The sequence below is a fragment of the Mytilus galloprovincialis genome, chromosome 1 (assembly GCF_965363235.1).
Source record: "Mytilus galloprovincialis chromosome 1, xbMytGall1.hap1.1, whole genome shotgun sequence".
In the NCBI taxonomy this organism is placed as follows: domain Eukaryota; kingdom Metazoa; phylum Mollusca; class Bivalvia; order Mytilida; family Mytilidae; genus Mytilus; species Mytilus galloprovincialis.
Genome location: NC_134838.1, coordinates 92,058,397 through 92,076,642, shown reverse-complemented (window position 1 = coordinate 92,076,642; position 18,246 = coordinate 92,058,397). Strand labels below are relative to the sequence as shown.

The 18,246-nt window shown below is 31.6% G+C and overlaps 1 protein-coding gene across 1 annotated transcript in view; it reads left to right on the top strand.

The window, feature by feature from the left end:
- Window positions 1-18,246, top strand: part of LOC143044643 (uncharacterized) — a 51,692-nt gene that overhangs the window by 32,913 nt on the left and 533 nt on the right. The window contains exons 15-29 of the mRNA XM_076216704.1: window positions 1,607-1,722; window positions 5,910-5,949; window positions 6,359-6,456; window positions 7,100-7,205; window positions 8,264-8,415; window positions 8,751-8,864; window positions 9,546-9,626; window positions 10,041-10,164; window positions 11,500-11,679; window positions 13,083-13,183; window positions 13,951-14,017; window positions 14,819-15,052; window positions 15,498-15,731; window positions 16,212-16,448; window positions 17,646-17,714. Coding sequence (XP_076072819.1) covers window positions 1,607-1,722; window positions 5,910-5,949; window positions 6,359-6,456; window positions 7,100-7,205; window positions 8,264-8,415; window positions 8,751-8,864; window positions 9,546-9,626; window positions 10,041-10,164; window positions 11,500-11,679; window positions 13,083-13,183; window positions 13,951-14,017; window positions 14,819-15,052; window positions 15,498-15,731; window positions 16,212-16,448; window positions 17,646-17,714 — 1,953 coding nt within the window. The remainder of the gene's footprint in view (window positions 1-1,606; window positions 1,723-5,909; window positions 5,950-6,358; window positions 6,457-7,099; window positions 7,206-8,263; window positions 8,416-8,750; window positions 8,865-9,545; window positions 9,627-10,040; window positions 10,165-11,499; window positions 11,680-13,082; window positions 13,184-13,950; window positions 14,018-14,818; window positions 15,053-15,497; window positions 15,732-16,211; window positions 16,449-17,645; window positions 17,715-18,246) is intronic.

Genomic DNA, 18,246 nt, shown 5'->3' with positions numbered 1-18,246 from the left:
AGAAGAAAATGTATTTAATGACAAACATATTATACCAAAGCAAATTTTACAGGAAACATTTTACTGTAACGTTGCATGTAAAAGCGCGTGACGTTAAGCGCGGTGAATAACACTTTCTCAGGTGAATATGCTTTTTTATTCAAAATCCAATTCGTATAGAGAAACCTACTAAAATAATACCAATATGGAATAAACATATTTATTTGGAAGCAGTTATATATGTCAACGTTCTTTGTTTTGTTTTCTGTCAACTTCTGCGAAATAACATTAAGGATGTACTTAGGTGAGGTTAGGTAAAAATTAAGAAATTAAGAAATTAAAATTGATACTATAAGCTGGTCGAGCATCAATTAAGGATAAAGATAAGCTAAAAATATTGATAGGTCATGGACCTCCTTTTCGAGGTATTTGAGATTTAAAATATGGCGGAAAAGGCTGACTCGGACTTTTACCTTATTTTTGCCTTGGTAGTATTTGGGTGTCAAAACAAAAGAAAACAAATTAAAAATCTTCTAAAGTTTTGGTAAATGACCTTTCATGAGCTATTTAGTCTTATATGAAAAAATAAATGGGTGTTATGGGGCAAAATATTTTACATTGTATTGTATGGAAAAAAACCAAGGAGTCCGAACATTTGACACAAATTCCAAAACCTCACCTAAGTACATCCTTATTAGTATTTTCGACGTTAAATGTAGACTTGTAAATTATGCCCACATTATGAAGAGAGTTCTCAATCTAGTAAGTATGAAATTTGCAACATGCAAAAACGAGTTTGGTAAAAACAGTAATGATTGATACAATAACCTGTTAACCATGTGGATAAGTTTCATTTTAAAACCAGGGTTATTTACTAAAATGTGTTACTTGATCTACTTGACAAACCACATCGTACTTATGTTTAATTGACCACTGATGTTATTTGTTGTTTATATCTTTCATTTGTTTGCCCGTATACATGTAATATACTTTCTGTTCGAAAGCATTCCTATGTTTTCTGTATTTGATAAAACTCTAATTAACATACTTGTATTTAACATCTTTATAACTGAAATTAATAAAACTTATTTTAATAGACAGATTGATATAATTATATTAACGACACCTTTTTATAATATAATATAATTAATGAAATTTTAGGTCACTATGTTTGATAAATCGAAAAAACTTATACAAAATAAGGGGTTTATATACCCTGTAGGACAAAAATTATAGCCAGGCAAGGAATCAGAGCTTTGCATGAGGTGATAGATTACTGGATTCTAAATAATTTAAATAACGAAAATTTGTAATATCTTGCTGGTAACGAAAAAATAGTTACGTGGCTGGTGATACATGTACTCTCCGGGACTTGCATTCCATCAACAGAGGTATTGACCTAATGGTGGTGACAACGTATACGGTACAAAATGTTTTGCTTCATTTGCATATTCGACAATAAATCGTTTAAGTGAAGATCTATTGAAAGTCTAAGACTTATCAAAACAACAAATAGCAAAACAGGATTAAATTTATACCCGGACAAGGAACCGTATCGTTGCATGAGGACGTGGTAGTTATGATATTAACGGTACTAAAAACAATGGTTGTTTATTTCGTATTTAAGGAACAGTAAATGGCTTGTCAAACCAAGAAACTGCTGTTGCTGATGCATATGGATATTTACAAGATGCCATCAACCAGAAAAGCGTTCATCTACAGACTTATGGACAATTGGGGTTTGTAAGTCTTACTTTCAAATATCTATTTTACCAAAAACAATTATTAGTAGCCAAACCTTCCTATGATTTGGGTCTACGTGTCCTTCATAGTGTCAGAAAAATTTAAAGAATTTAAACAAATGACACTAGAATAAAAAATATATTAACAATAATGCAGAACACTTTGCATATAAAGGTATTTTAGCAATCCACGTGAGGTCATTTGATATCTACTATATTTTATTGGTGCTTTACTCTAATGAGCCAAGTTGTCAAGCCTCATCCAAGTTAAAAAGCTTACAATGTTTTATGCCAGATGACGTTTAGTTTTTAAAAAAAAAACTCAGTTATTGACGTTCGAATGAAAAATGAATGGTTTAATGAGATACGAGGTAGAAGATAATTTGAGATTTTTTTTAAAAATCCGACGAGTTTGCAAATTACAGCTAAGGTAAGCTATTCCCTGGGTAAAAAATCCTTTGTTTCTTGTATAATGCAAAATTTGTAAATAGTTACTGTTTATTTTGCTAAATCAAGTATCCAACAGTGTTTATTTTACTAAATCAAGTATCCAACAGTGTTTATTTTACTAAATCAAGTATCCAACAGTATTGGCATCTACCCAGTGGTTGATTAAACTCACCAAAGATACCAAGCATATAATATCTTTACTTACATTTAGAAATCGACGACGTGAATCAGTTGAAAACAAAAACAGGAATGTGTCCATAGTACACGAATGCCCCACTTGCACTATCATTTTCTATGTTTAGTGGACCATGAAATTGGGGTAAAAGCTATAATTTGGCATTAAAATTAGCAATATCATATCATAGGGAACATGTATACTAAGTTTCATGTTGATTGGACTTCAACTTCATCCAAAACTACCTTGACCACAAACTTTAACCTGAAACTTCCGCTATCATTTTCTATGTTCAGTGGACCATAAAATTTGGGTCAAAACTCTAATTTGGCATTAAAATTAGAAAGATCATATCATAAGGAACATGTGTACTAAGTTTCAAGTAAATTTGACTCCAACTTCATCAAAAACTACCTTGACCAAACACTTTAACCTGAAGCGGGACGAACGGACGGACGAACGGACAGACGGACGGACGCACATACCAGAAAACGTAATGCCCCTCTACTATCATAGGTGGGGCATAAAATCTTTTAGACAAAAGTTCAGCTTCCCAATTGTGAACTTTCCATTTCTATGTAGCAACATTCCAGCAGCTCTTGAATACGGATTATATATCTCCCAATTGATACGATATTCTCGAGTTTATATTTCCTATCATGATTTTCTTGATAGAGGGTTGCTGCTCACACGGCAGTTATTAAACAAAGAGTTTCAAATTGTGAAGTTTCAGTCATCCCTTTAAATTTTATGGACGCCATCACGAGTTAATGGAATAACCATTTCACAGATGATATCGGATATGTTCTTTATATCGTAACTAGAATACCCTTCCCTTTTCATGAATGTGACCTACCGAATTAGACTATTTACCGGATTTGAAATAGCAAAAGCAACACGACGGTGCCACATGTGGAGTAGGATCTGCCTATCCTTCCGGAGTACCTGAGATCACATCCAGTTTTCGAAAACGTTAAAAGGCCAAATAAAGTACGAAAATGAAGTGCAAAAAGTAAAATCACAAAAAATATTGAACTCCGAGGAAAATTCAAAAGGCGGAAAGTCCCAAATCAAATGGCAAAATTAAATGACAAAACACATAAAAAACGAATGGACAACAACTGTCATATTCCTGACTTGGTACAGGCATTTTTAAATGTAGAAAATGGTGGATTGAACCTGGTTTAAAAGCAAAAAGTAAAATCACAAAAATACTAAACTCCGAGGAAAATTCAATCGGAAATTCCCTAATCACATGGCAAAATCAAATGATAAAACACATCAATCAAATGGACAACAGCTGTCATATTTCTTGGCACAGGAATTTTAAATGTAGAAAATGGTGGATTGAACCTGGTTTAAAAGCAAAAAGTAAAATCACAAAAAATACTAATTGAACCTGGTTTAAAAGCAAAAAGTAAAATCACACAAAATACTAAACTCCGAGGAAAATTTGTTGGAAAGTCCCTAATCACATGGCAAAATCAAATGACAAAACACATAAAAAAACGAATGGACAACAACTGTCATATTCGTGACTTGGTACAGAAATTTTCAAATGTAGAAAATTAAGGATTGAACCTGGTTTTATAGCGCTAAACCTCTCACTTGTACGACATTCTCATCAAATTCCGTTATATTTACAACGATGCGTGAACAAAACAGACATAATCAATAAAATAGTCAAAATATGGGTGCAGTAGTCATCAATGTGTTACAATTTTAAAAGTAGCAATATTACAATAAAACACAAAGCATCTATCAAATTAAAAGCACATTTATTGTCAGAAAATTTATACGTCACACAGGAAGAAATTTTGTCGTTCAATGTTTATACAAAACAATAACATAAATTCGAATGGGGGAGTGTTGGCATATAGTGTTAAAAAATCAAAAGTATGTTAGAATTAATTTCAGAAATAAAAAGAGATTTATTAATTGTTCAGAATTTCTTTATAACTTCTAAGATTCCACAAATGGTAAATACCACTACGCGATTAAAAAAATAATTTTGTCGTTTGTCGTTCAACGTATATTCTTATTTATAATAAAACTATAACATAATGACGCGGTCTTTTAAAGTACAGAGTCACGCAATAATAACCGAAACAACACAAACAGTCGCATATACATAACACACCAACAAAAATGAAAGATAAAACAAACACATTTTAACAAAACCCTTGACTTATTAAGACTTATTAAGAAGGGATATATAGTTACGATACTTTTGTCAGGTCATTAAAGATTGCATATTATATATTCTTTGCATCGGAACTAAACACATTTATTCAAAAACCAGTTGTTGGCATGACACGGGTTATGTTTTTCTCATATATGTTATGATGGTATGATACTAAACCCCTAACGGGAAGGATTGTGCCTGATGTTCATATGATGAAATCAAATTCTTTCAGTCAGTTTAATTGAAGTCTGGAGCTGGCATGTCAGTTGACTGCTGGTAGTCTATTTATGTATTATTGTCATTTTGTTTATTTTCTTTGGTTACATCTTCTGACATCAGATTCGGACTTCTCTTGAACTGAATTTTAATGTGCGTATTGTTATGCGTTTACTTTTCTACATTGACTAGAGGTATAGGGGGAGTGTTGAGATCTCACAAACATGTTTAACCCCGCCGCATTTTTGCGCCTGTCCCAAGTCAGGAGCCTCTGACCTTTGTTAGTCTTGTATTATTTTAATTTTAGTTTCTTGTGTACAATTTGGAAATTAGTATGGCGTTCATTATCACTGTACTAGTATATATTTGTTTAGGGGCCAGCTGAAGGACGCCTCCGGATGCGGGAATTTCTCGTTACATTGAAGACCTGTTGGTGACCTTATGCTGTTGTTTTTTTCTATGGTCGGGTTGTTGTCTCTTTGGCACATTGCCCATTTCCATTCTCAATTTTACATTGACGGGATGTATAAGTACCGAGTCACGTCAAACGGACACCACAGAAAACAATCCAAACAGTAAAAGTAATATTAATGATTTAACAAAGACAAATGAAAGAATAATACAATCGTTAGGACGATAAACAACGTCAGTACGAAGTTGAAACGGAATATTTATCAACAAGGTCTTGGTACCTTCCGATGAACTTTTTAAGAAAAAGGACGAGACGTTCTATGACATACCCCTGGCTCATCAATTTTCTGCTCAAACACTAGTGACGTTTTACAAAATCTGAGTAGGAGCTGATGATGATGATAAAAAAAGTTCTGAAAGGGTGCCCCAAACACAAGTATGGTATTATCCTAGGGTAGAAAATCATTACTTTTCCAAAATAATTTCAAATTATTATTCATAATGATTGAAACGTATCGGATCCAATTGTGCTGTTTTTCTTAGCGGCATGTTCCTCTATTCATTTGAGAGGAACTATTAACATATATTCGCAATCGTGAGATCACATAAACTTACATGCCAGACCGAGTACGACGATTGTTACTAATTTTTTTGTGTACGTACACTGTTATGTTGTTTCCCATACGAAAAAGTAATGGTTTACTCCTTCCGATAGGAAATAATTTATGTTGTTTTAAAATTTTATCCACAGGTTACAGACTACTACGGCGTTTCAACACGTATAGTTTCAGGTATGTTATTGTTCAAAAATGGGCTCCATATGTGAAAGAAATAGAAAAAAAATCCAAATCAAGATAATTTACTAAACATGTATTTACATTCCTGCTTTAAAGGCACTGGTTCATAAGTCATTGCAGCCTTAGCATTTTTCTATTCACCTGTAGGAAACAGATAATTAATGGCAAAAGAAACTTCACAAAGGAAAAAAAACAAACATTTTTTTAACTTGACATACTAGAATTAATGCGTTTCGGCAGTTTTCTCTCTCATACTTTGTTTTTGTTGTTATCAATTATCAAATATGAAATGACTTTGGTGTTCTAATTCCTATTTTGACATTAATTACCGTAATGCGCATATGGTGCAGTAAAAGTTATTGTTATGTGTCGTGTCGTTTGATATGATCCTCTTATTTCAAAGGATTGCTTGAATATGACGATATGCCATCAATGAGTGGTCACTTTTCTTACCGAGATGAAGTAACCTTTCCAGGATCCAAACATACATATGGAAGTGATGTAAGTATTAGGAAAGTGTCATAAAGAATAAAAGAACAAAAAACTAGATAAATAGTTCGTGCATTTGTAAGATATTAATAATAAAGAAAGCTTATAAAAGAATGTGTTTTCTTTTTTATGCTGATGACGGCATAACTTATAATCATGAAAGATTACATCTTGCTAAAAGCGCCTTTTGTATTGTGCTTAATAATTTATTTGTATTTTTATATAACTTGGTTTTTTTTAAACAACGAGACCATTCAAAATGACAATCAAAATCGCAAGACAAAATATCGTCAGTAAAGAAAACTCACAAAACACCATGACCATAAGACACAAGACAAAAACACAAATCAAACTCTACAACTCAAACAAAACCCGGTCAAGCGAAATGAGTAAATGCTCTTCAACTTTGTACTTTATTTGGCTTTTTAACTTTTTTGGATTCGAGCGTCACTGATGAGTCTTTTGTAGACGAAACGCGTCAGGCGTATATACAAAATTTAGTCCTTGTATCTATGATGAGTTTATTTATATACATTGATCCATAGGTAAATGTGTTATGAAAATTATACTTATAGATCAACGGCGAAATGTATTGGGAAAGATATCCCATTAATTATACCGCATCTCTATATTTTTATATTATAATATAATTCAGATATGGTATGACACTAACTTCAATCTTGTCCGGTATGACATTGTACAAACAGGGGCACCGTATTACAGCAATAGCCCTTTGAAACACATCCATGATTATAATGCAGGTAGGTGAACACATAAAAAAAAGTTACATGTTATATGCTTTAAATCAACGAAAGGTGAATATCAGTAGGGAATTGGTATTCAAAAGTCAGAAATCGATTGCGAGAAAAAAGACAAATTCGGATTTCAAACCAAACCCTAGGAAAAACAACTATAGTAGGAAAACAAATGAAACAACATGAAGACCGAAGTGCAACAAAAACAATCACAAACAAACATAGAAACGAAGTATTTTACTGCCATATACCTGTCTTGGTACAAGAAATTTGAAGAAAAGATTATGGCTCGAACCAGGTTTTATGGCTAGCAACACCTCCTGGGGTTGAAGTCATAAAATTTTCCTCAGTGCTCGGAGCACGAAAATCTTGCTCGAAACTTGAAATCAAGCATTTCGATTGGTTGGATTTGGAGTATGAGTACAAAAAAATGATTCGAAAATTTTCCGACTTCAAGGCCTGCTTATATGGCAATGTAAATTAATATCGCTAAAATGGCAACACTGTTTTAATGGAAAACAGTACAAACAAACACACGATCTCTCAGCAGAGAGTAACGCACAAACAATAACGACAGCTAATTATGACAAAAGAAATAGTGACGTTTATGTGTGACAAATTAATAGCAATAGCAAGTTTTTCACTTTTAGGGACAGTTGTATCAAAACGAGTTATTTTGGTTTTACTTATTTCTATCATTTTAATTGGATTATTTTGAAAAATGTTCTGCTTGCATAAAAAAAAATAATGACTTTTCATACATGTTCTGAAAGTTTTATTCGTTTTATGCATATTTCATTATTCAGAAAATATATTAAGTAATCCTGATTTGTTTAATAGTGAGATATTCTGTTCTAAACAATTGATGTAGATTTGACAAAAACTGAAACGTAAGAATGTTTTTACGATGTGCATAATAGTAAAGATAAAATTGTTTTCGAATAATATATGATTTCGTCGTGATTTAGGGGCGTGCATAAAAAATTAAACGTGTTGCCTAACTTCACTCCACTAGTAAGATAGCAATGGTTTGCATCTTGATTCTAATTTCGTTTTATTTACAGGTGTAGCTTATGTAATTGATACAGGGATGCAAAATTGTACAATCAAACCTATATCAAAGAATTTCATTGACAAAAAGAAAAATGGATCTTACCATATGCTTAATCCTCTGGATCTCTTTCATATGAACAAGACATACAAGTTTATTGGGCAGGTATTTGTATTTTTTGTTTTTGCGATTCGAACATTGAAATGATCAGAATGATCTTTATCATTCTTATTTTATTCAAAACTATAATAATGCAGTATATACCTAGAGTAGTTTCTAAATGAATAACTTGTTAGTCGTTTCAATTTTATATCCCCTAGAGAAAGAAAAAAAACAATGAGAAAGTAAGATATTTGGATTTGAACATGAAAGCTTTGTTTTATTATTTGTTTTAATCATACATACTAGAGTTTATAAGTTTACTTCTGATCATCGTTTAAGACAGTGATTGTGCTTTCGACCTTAATTTTGTCCCTTATTTGTATTTGTTTGTTTTACAGAAAACTGTGCGTGGAATGACTTGTAATATATTTGAAGCTACTGTCAGTGATTTTAAGTTAGATTTAGCAGACCCACAACAGTTCGACAGTACATTTCAATATTACTTCCTGAAAGTAAGTCGTTTGTTGATCGATCTCGATGAAAATGCATAGCAAAATAGTCAATAACTGCATAACATATGCATGAAAATGGAAAATGATGGACTGAAAATTAAAAAAAACTGTTTCAATAAAAGAATCTGTCTTAGTTGAATTTTCAAGTAACTGATTAGCATACGTCTTTCAAAATATTATTACTGTTTGAGTGAAGCTTCCAAAGAGTAGCATACCACATTACCACACAAAGTATATGCATAACAATGCCATAAACAAAATGGAAAAAAAAACAGAGCAATATTTGAAATTTATGGCACTCATCAAGATGGTGCAAATTAATTTTAATTCTGTGACATTGTAAACATTGCCTCTTCGTGTGTTGCAATTTTCAGTAAGATCGAATGAAAATATTCATTGAAAGATAGAATGAAAATATTCAATGTACGATAGAATTTAATATTCATCGAACATCTTAGTAAAGCAAAGTCAATCCATACATCCCTTGTGCATTGATTTTAAATAAGCAAAGATGTCAATACTATAGCACTGAAAAAAGAAATCAAGACTTTGTGACAACAACAAGATTGTATGTTAGACAATTGATAAACAAACAAAGTTTACGCTACACAGAACACCAAAAATAGAGCGATACAAATCCTAAAGTTTATTAGCCTTTAATATGTTGCAATCACATTTCAGGATAATTGGTCTTCGAATTCTGATTCAGGATCGGAACTGACTCATGCTCAGCCAATAAGACTGGATATTTTTTCTGTCACCGTAAGATATTTTTAACTAGCAAATAGTGCTTAAATAAACAAATGTATTTCACTATGAATGCTTGGTAATACACTCTGAAGGCCAGCATTAACAACGGCAAGTATTCGAAGATAACAATAAACTGAACACCATAAATTCCTTAACAATAATAGTCACGCTTAACGTCAAACCAAATATCAAATATATGCAATTCAAGTAAGTGCAAGTTCAAAATTGAAGTACTAGTAGATGGTTTGCAAACTGCAACTGTCAAATTGTTTCCATCAAGCTAACAACAGAAGAATCAGTTTTTTCCTATAAATTAAAAGTGATGAATGAAAACAGAAAATCAAAATGGGATGTCATATTAGTCCTTTCATAAATGTACCGAAATTACAAATGTGTGTCATGCCTACAAGTTTGGTTTTCTTTCAGAAAGGATTATATTTGACATACAACTATTTCGATTGGAATGACAATGATCCTGATCTAAACAATTTCAATATTGTACCATGTTATACTGGCGATCAACAAAAACATGTTGTCATCGTTTTTTCAGGTTGGTAGTTGAAATTGTCAATCACATCAACAACCCCAATTCACCAGTAAATAAAATTTGCGTGCCAGTAAAATTATGTGTATTGTAACTGTAGATTGAATTACTGTTGTTGTGCTTTTAAATAACGTTCTGCATTTCAAAGGCTTATTTCATATGCTTGAATATCAGACAACAATTATTATTCGATTAATTACAATTTTAGTACTCACTGATCGTGAAAGTATAGTTTCGTTATCAGTTTAAAAACAAAGTCGCAAATAAGTAAATTGGTTGTTTTTGATATGTTTAAAGTAGAGCATGTTGTTTTAAAATGACACTGAGGGTTATACTTAAAGTTTATAAAACTATCACCCACCCCTCCCACCTCGATAACCGGATAATGTTTTTGTAGGAGGGTCAAATAATATGGATAAATTAAAGTGCTCAACTAATTGTGCAAACAAGGTTTATTCTACTGATGGGAGCAAATTTGTAAAAATTACGTCTTATAAGGGGGTATACTGCTTATGCTTAGAGGTAAATTACCATGCTATGCTTGGAGGTAAAATACCATGCACAATTAAAACTTCTAAAATAACTTTTTTCCCTTATTGAAAGCAAAAATGAAAAAAAACTCAAAACATATCAATCGAATGGAAAACAACTGTCATATTTCTGACTTGATACGGGCATTTCCCTATGTAGAAAATGGTGGATAAAACTGGGTTTTATAGCTAGCTTACTTCCTGCTTGTATGACAGTTACATATAATACCATTATATCAACAAGCATGTGTGAGAAAAACAAACAGACATTATAGGAAAAAAGACAAAAATAGGGATAAGCAGTCAACATTGTGTTAAAATCTTAATCACAATAACACAATGGCGGCAGGTATAAATGTCGAGCCACGCTAAAGGGATATTATCAAGAACGGACTAACCATTACAGCCTAAAAATACAATGACAAAAAAGGAGATTCTTAAAAGCATCCTTAAAACATAATTTAAAGTTAGTTATATGTCTTTTTTCTTTATGATGGTCAATTCATCCTCTCCTGTCATTTAATGTCAGAATTTCATTTTAAATCAGCGTTCTAGCTACATTTACGAGAAATGATGCTGCAATACGTATAATGAATGAAAGATATATATATGCCGACGAAACATTCGTAATAATGTTCCATGGGGTTTAGAAACCCATGACACCGGTATTGGGAAAAGAGTGATCCATTCAAGAACTGCTGGTCCTTTATGAATAATGCAGGTAGCAGGTAGCATTTTTTAAGTAAAGTCTGTCAAGGTAAGTTGGAAACAATATAACGAAGTATAATCAAACTATAACATTTATTTGTAGGACAATACTTTCCATATCTTGTCTCCAACAGTAAACTATTCAAGCTAAAGGTTCTCAATCAATTAGGACAGATGACCAATGCATCACTCATCCGATTCCAGCAACTTGAGATTGATTACGGTCTCACTCGTGTTTATGTCATCATGACAATAGTAGATGCAGCTCAACAATATGATGGAGGTAAAATTACGCTTTAGTATGTATTAGAGAACATGCTTTATTAACTTAGTCAAATGATAATGAAACATGGATAGCACAATATTTTTTCGAGGACAATATAAAATAAAAATTCCGTGTAAACCAAGCAATTGATTTATTTGTAGGATAAACGAGGTGTTCGTTGATTTGGCGAGTATAGGTAAATCAAGGATGTAAATGTTCACAGAAGAAGGGATTCTCTATTGGCATGTTTGTGGCCGTTTTCGAAAGAATGAAATCAAATACCTACAAAATACGATTCCACGAAAATTGAAAAGTAATTGGTCAACTACTCTCCAAAAAAATCATATGAACATGAATATTAGATCATATTACTTTAATGTTGTTAATGGACAATGAAATACTCGAAAATATTGCCTTCCATTTGTTTCTTTGGTATATTGCATGATATCTCAGATTTGTTTCATATCGTTATGATGACAAGTTGAGCCTTATCGGCGAAAAACTTAGTAAAATAGTAATGGGTAAGATCATGTTTTGTTCCGCACTATAATTTTCACACTTTTGTCAAGGAAAGAAATAATCCACTGTGTCACTAACTGCCGATAACTTGAACAGTTTTTATCCGTTTGGCTGTTAGATACGAACTCTTTTATTACCAGAAAGATATTAGGAATTTTATTTTAGATGTATCAACACTGAAAATAGCCAACATCTCATTTGATAGACATTTTCTCATTTTCTCAAATTACTTCATTTCTTTGTCAACCAATGTTATGTCCTTTTTCACTTACATTGTATAACTGATTTTTTTTTCTTTTTTGGCTGTGCAGATGCAAATGGAAAACCAGGTCCACATAGTTTACTTGTTTAATACTTACATATTTTATTTATAATCCATATAACGCAAAATGTATCTTTTGTATGGGCCTCGGGCTCGGGGGTTTAATTAGACAAAATACTGTATCACTAGCCTGTCAACACTTTTCCCATCGAAGGTAAGTGGTCCTCTCCAATCAAACCGGCTTCCGACCGCTACAAAAAAACTAGTACTGAAAGTGGTCAAAAACCTAACAAATCAATCAATCAATTGTTCTGTTGTTTGTTCATCTCATTTTGTCCAAAAAGGTTCGCTTCAAAATGGTTCGTACATACTGATACTTTGCGATATATGCATACATATGATTGCATAATCTATAGATATCGTAAGCTAAATATATTGCACAACATATTACAATACATATCAATTTTACGACTAGAACATGACAATCATGGGGAAATAATTGCTTCACAAAAATCAAAACTACAGTTTATAAATATATTCTTTGATAATTCAGCTCGTATTTAAAAGTACACAAGTATACAGTATTTAGGAAATGTAATTCTTCTCTTTCCCATGCTAGCATGTTCGTTATTTTTGACAGCTTATCGCCAAGAACCCGACATAGATACTATTATAGAGACAATCAATGATAATGTTTACGGAGGATTATTGAAAATAACAGTTCCACAGACTGACGGATCAGTAAGTAAACATTCTCAAACTCTTTTCTCTTATAAACAAGCCATCTTCTTAGAGCATTGAACTTTGAAATTATGCAGTTCGTGAGAAAGAGAAATTTCCTTCCTATCTATTTCTAATCTAAATTTCATTTGTCTCTGAAAATATTCTGACAATTATTTGCTTGCACATATTGACAGTCTATCTTGTAACACTAGTAATTCTTAAATAAATAATTTCATATTGGTTTTGTTTTTAGTCCTTATTTGATTACAATATTCCACAATAACTTCATTGGAACAAATACATATTCTAAGTTCAAGTTATATGAAAACAATAAGTTTTGTCTTTCTTAAGATTTGAACATCCAGTAATAGTTGTCGAAAAGAAAATTGTCATGCAATCTTGTGGCTTTAAATTTAGAAATACAAATCCAAAAGGGCATTTATTAGTTCTAATGTCATCAACGGACATTCATGTTTGAGATAAAAACCCTAAAACAAACGTTGGAATGGTAATAAACCATGAAGGATCAAAAATAAATCTTCATCGTTCTAGGAAAAATATGTACATGTATGCATAGGGTAAATTTCTTTCCTTAATTTGAAATTACTAAAAAAAGATAACAGCAAATTAAAAAAACTTATTTATGATTATTTGTATAGTAAGTGATAATCTAATATTCCAAAGTTAATTATATTTTGCTTGTCAAATAACCTATTTGTCAGCAGTCATGCTGTTGATATTGGATAATGATTGTGTTGTATAAACTTCCAAACTGTGTTTTTCAGATATATATGTTTAATGCTACAGCAATCAATGACAATATATTAAGAAACGATGGAAAACCATTGTCAAGTAAGTATCTTATGTCTTATATGGTGCAAATAAATGAATTTCATGATTTAAATTGTTGATGAAGAGGCATATAGGTGAACAGCAATTGTTGGGTAATTGTATACACAAAGTGTTTGTTAAAAGATACACAATGTTAATTTAAGCCATTATAAGATGTTTCCAATTTTTCGCGATCGCTTGCGTAAGTTAGTTTTCAATCATATCGGCTTTTTGCCGTTTTATTAGGTTTTTAATTTACAAATATTTCCAGTCTTCATTGAAGAAAGATTATTTGTCCAAATTACATTTAGTCAAATTGGTACCATTAAATATAACTGTTGGCCTATAAGTACAATCAAAACATTACGCGGTTTAGAAAATCACAAATCATAAATAGTTAGATTTAGAACGGTATTGTATTTTGCAATTGAACCAATTGATATTAATCATGCAAGGGATGTCTTAACGACTTCGTCGTAAGCATATTAGTTTTTGGTGAATTTTAAAGGATCATTTGTTTTAAAACAAACTTGTTGATTTACTTTTGTAAATACTTATCTTAAATCGTAGTTCCTTATAAAAATGTATTTCACAATTCAATTAAGACTGGAATTTGTTTTGTTTGTAAACGAATTCATTATTGGCATTGACCTCCAAATTAGATTAGCAAACAGCAAACAAAAATTTCCATTTGTTCATACTGGGAGGGTTACACAAAAGTCACCGTAAAGGGTTCTCATTTCGTTTCTCAAAAACTATGCATATTTAGCCAGGTGTTTTTGTAGTATAAAATGCTGCAATATATATTTTCTTGTTTTTCAGGCAAAACATTAAGTCATTTCAAGGCAATGAAAGATAAATCCCAGAAAGGTTTGACTGGTTTTCTTACTGGAATCTCGGTAGATGATTGTGCGGAATCTTGTTTAACTGAATTGGAATTTGATTGCTTCTCATTTGTTTACTGTTATAAAACGGGCGTGTGTTTGTTGGCTAGCACATATGCACAGAACAGGACAGATTTGATATATGATAGACCCAAGTGTGATCTATATTATAGTAAGATGTTAAGACATAATCAAAGGAATCAGATATTTTCATTAGAAGAGCTATAAAAGTTGCTTTTGTTTCATGTAATTCTATTTACCTCTGATGATAATAATTTCACTAGAAAAGAACAAAATATGTTTACTGTCGTCATGATTTTCATTTCACTTGAATGTAAATTGTACCATAATGATAAATAATTCAAAGTTTTATGTACAATTCACTGTTACTAGCTCTACCACATTGCTTATACATTTTGGATGTTTGCTTGCTAATGATTTATATATAATGGACAAAAATTAAATACAGTTTCAGTGATCCTTGTACGGAATCTAACTTTTAAGAATAAAAAAAATGAAATTCCTGCATATATATATGAACATAGTAATTATCATTGTCTGTATTTCCTTTTCTTAGTAAATTCGTTGTGGCCCAAACTCTACATTTCTGTTTGTAGGGTCTTATTTGGACAAATTCACCGCCATACCCGGACAGACATCTACTATTTCTTCTACACAAACAACAATAACAGCCACAGCAGAGGCTTGTGCTCAGAAATGCATTTTCTCATCAACCTGCAAATCCTTCGTTTACTGTATGATTTCTCAGTCGTGTTCTCTACTGCAGGCACATCATCTTAATATTCCAAAGAACGGCAGCAATATTGATTCAATGTGTTCATTTTATAGTCGTGAGTAATTGAATACTTTAATAAAGATTCCTTATAGCCTTATAATAAAAGAACTAAGTTATGTGAAACAATAGTTTTAATCATTGTTATTTCCATTCAGTTTTACCAATACATATACTCCCGTTACTAGGAATAAAGGTGTTTTCACCGTTATACCATTCCTTGTATGTTCTTCTTTCTACATAATTAATTTCAGAGTAATGCCAGTCAAATTGGTAAACTGCCTATTCATCTTTTAGTTAAGACGAATAAAATTCAGAGATAAACACTTATGCAAAAACGAATTAATAAATGTTTTATGACAAAGTGATTCATAAATTGCTCCAATTTTGAGAGGACTTACTATTTGTGTTCCAACTAATAGATAGAATATTCTTTGTTTATCTCTGTTTTATAATCTGGTTTATCAAATGTTATCTTTAACTGATGTGACACATTTATTGATAAGTGTTAGAAATATTTCTTTTGTTTTCATTTAAGGAAGCTATTTAAATGACTTTAAGCGTAAATCTAGGTCAACGGTAAAGGTAACTCCACAAATGCTCGACATACAAGCAGTTTCTGTTGACCAGTGTGCCCAACTATGTATCCAGACGGAGTCATTTACTTGTAACTCATTTTCTTTCTGTGGCAATGATACAACATGTAGATTAACCCCGGCTCATCCTGTCACAGGACTTAGAGTCATAGCAACAGACTATTGTGACCTTTATACAAGTAAGTATATTTTAGCAAAAATAATGATACTAAAGTGTTAACCCATTCCGCTGGCATTATAAAAATAATACAATTAGGTGTTTAGTAATAAAAGAATGTATCTTGGCTTGTCTGGACCTTGTATAGCCAACTATACGGTATTAGTTTTTTTCCTTGTTGAAAGCCGTATGGTTGCCTATAATTTTTTACATCCACTTCATTTGAACTTTGTGGATAGTGATGATGGCTAAGTGATCTCATTGGCAATCATCTCTAACTCCGTAAATGTAAGATACGTATTGTACAAAGCTGCAGTTGTAAATCGATTGCTTCCTATGATAAATTTCTCCCATATTTGAAGGAAATTGAATTGTAATGCAGATAATCTATCTGAGCCAAACAATAAAAATTCATCTTAAATCCTAGTAAATTGTAAAAAACTGTCGAATATTTGTTGTTTTTTTTTCTATTTTTTAAACTAGTAAACAGTTTTATCTACAGCGATCATTATGGGTCAGCTTTAAAATAATTGTATTCAAACAATTGGCTTGCAGTCAATTAAGTTGTATTCAGACGTTGCTCAGTCTGATGTTTTTGCATGTACAAATCAAGGTAATACTGCATTTTCTGAAAGGTATTGAACAGAACTAAACTGACTGCAATTTAGAACCAAAATGACCGTTTCAGACTAATATTTATATACTACTGATAACATTTTTTGGACTTGTTTCGTTTAAAAAAGCTTTGATAATTACGTGATGTTAAATCCCAAAAGCAACAATATAGATATATTGAAATACCACTCTAGAAATTGATACTACCAATATGTTTTGTATACTTTCGTAACCGTATGAATATGAACGTCATTCATGTATATAATAAAGTAAGTAAGAAAATTATGTTTATGGTGACATTTGTAATAACAGTTTAACAGAATACAAATATATTATAGAAACAATACATCCGATACGTTGGTTCATATATAAATATAAACATATTTAAAATAGTCAAACATATCTAAATTATAAATCAAATATCTACCCCTCTAACCTGTCCCTTGGGCACAAATTGCAAATAAAGTTTAAACTAATTCGTAATTAAAACTCTCCCAATATGGATCATGGAATCGAATCTTTTATTCCCTTTTTAGAATTTTTATATGAAAAAAATACATTAAAACCTTGGCAATCAATCAAAATAGTTTCTTATCGATTTCAGGAACTTATTACTCAAATGCTCCTGCCAAACAAAAACAGTCACAGTCAAGCACCAAAGGTGTTTCCTCGGGTTCGTATCATTGATGTTATATTTGATATCAGAACAAAAATCTTTTTGTTCTGCAATCATCACATCTAATCTGAATAATTATCATGTTGATTTATTGTCATTTTTCTTTTCGTATTTCGCAACTTTTATTACGTTAAAGCTATGATTACTAATTCCTTAATCAAAATTGAACGTATACTACTGATGTCTTTATTCATGTGAATAACCACGACAAATTATTGATAAAACTAAGGCGCAAGTTAATAGTTTTGAAACATTCTGAATAAATATTTATAAATGTTTGCTTTATATGTATGGTACACGCGCAGAATAATAAAGTCGTCATCCTAGTATATTACATAACATGTTTATTTAATCAAAATCAGTAATTTGGATTGGCAGCGGACAAAAAATACTAGGCAGTAAATACTAGAAATGCAGAATAAGTCTTGGCCGCTTCATACAAAATGTATACGTACTTCGTTGAAGACTTTTCCACCACAATAAAGTTACAAAAAGAAGAAACTCAACTCTTAAACAAACTAAGTATGTA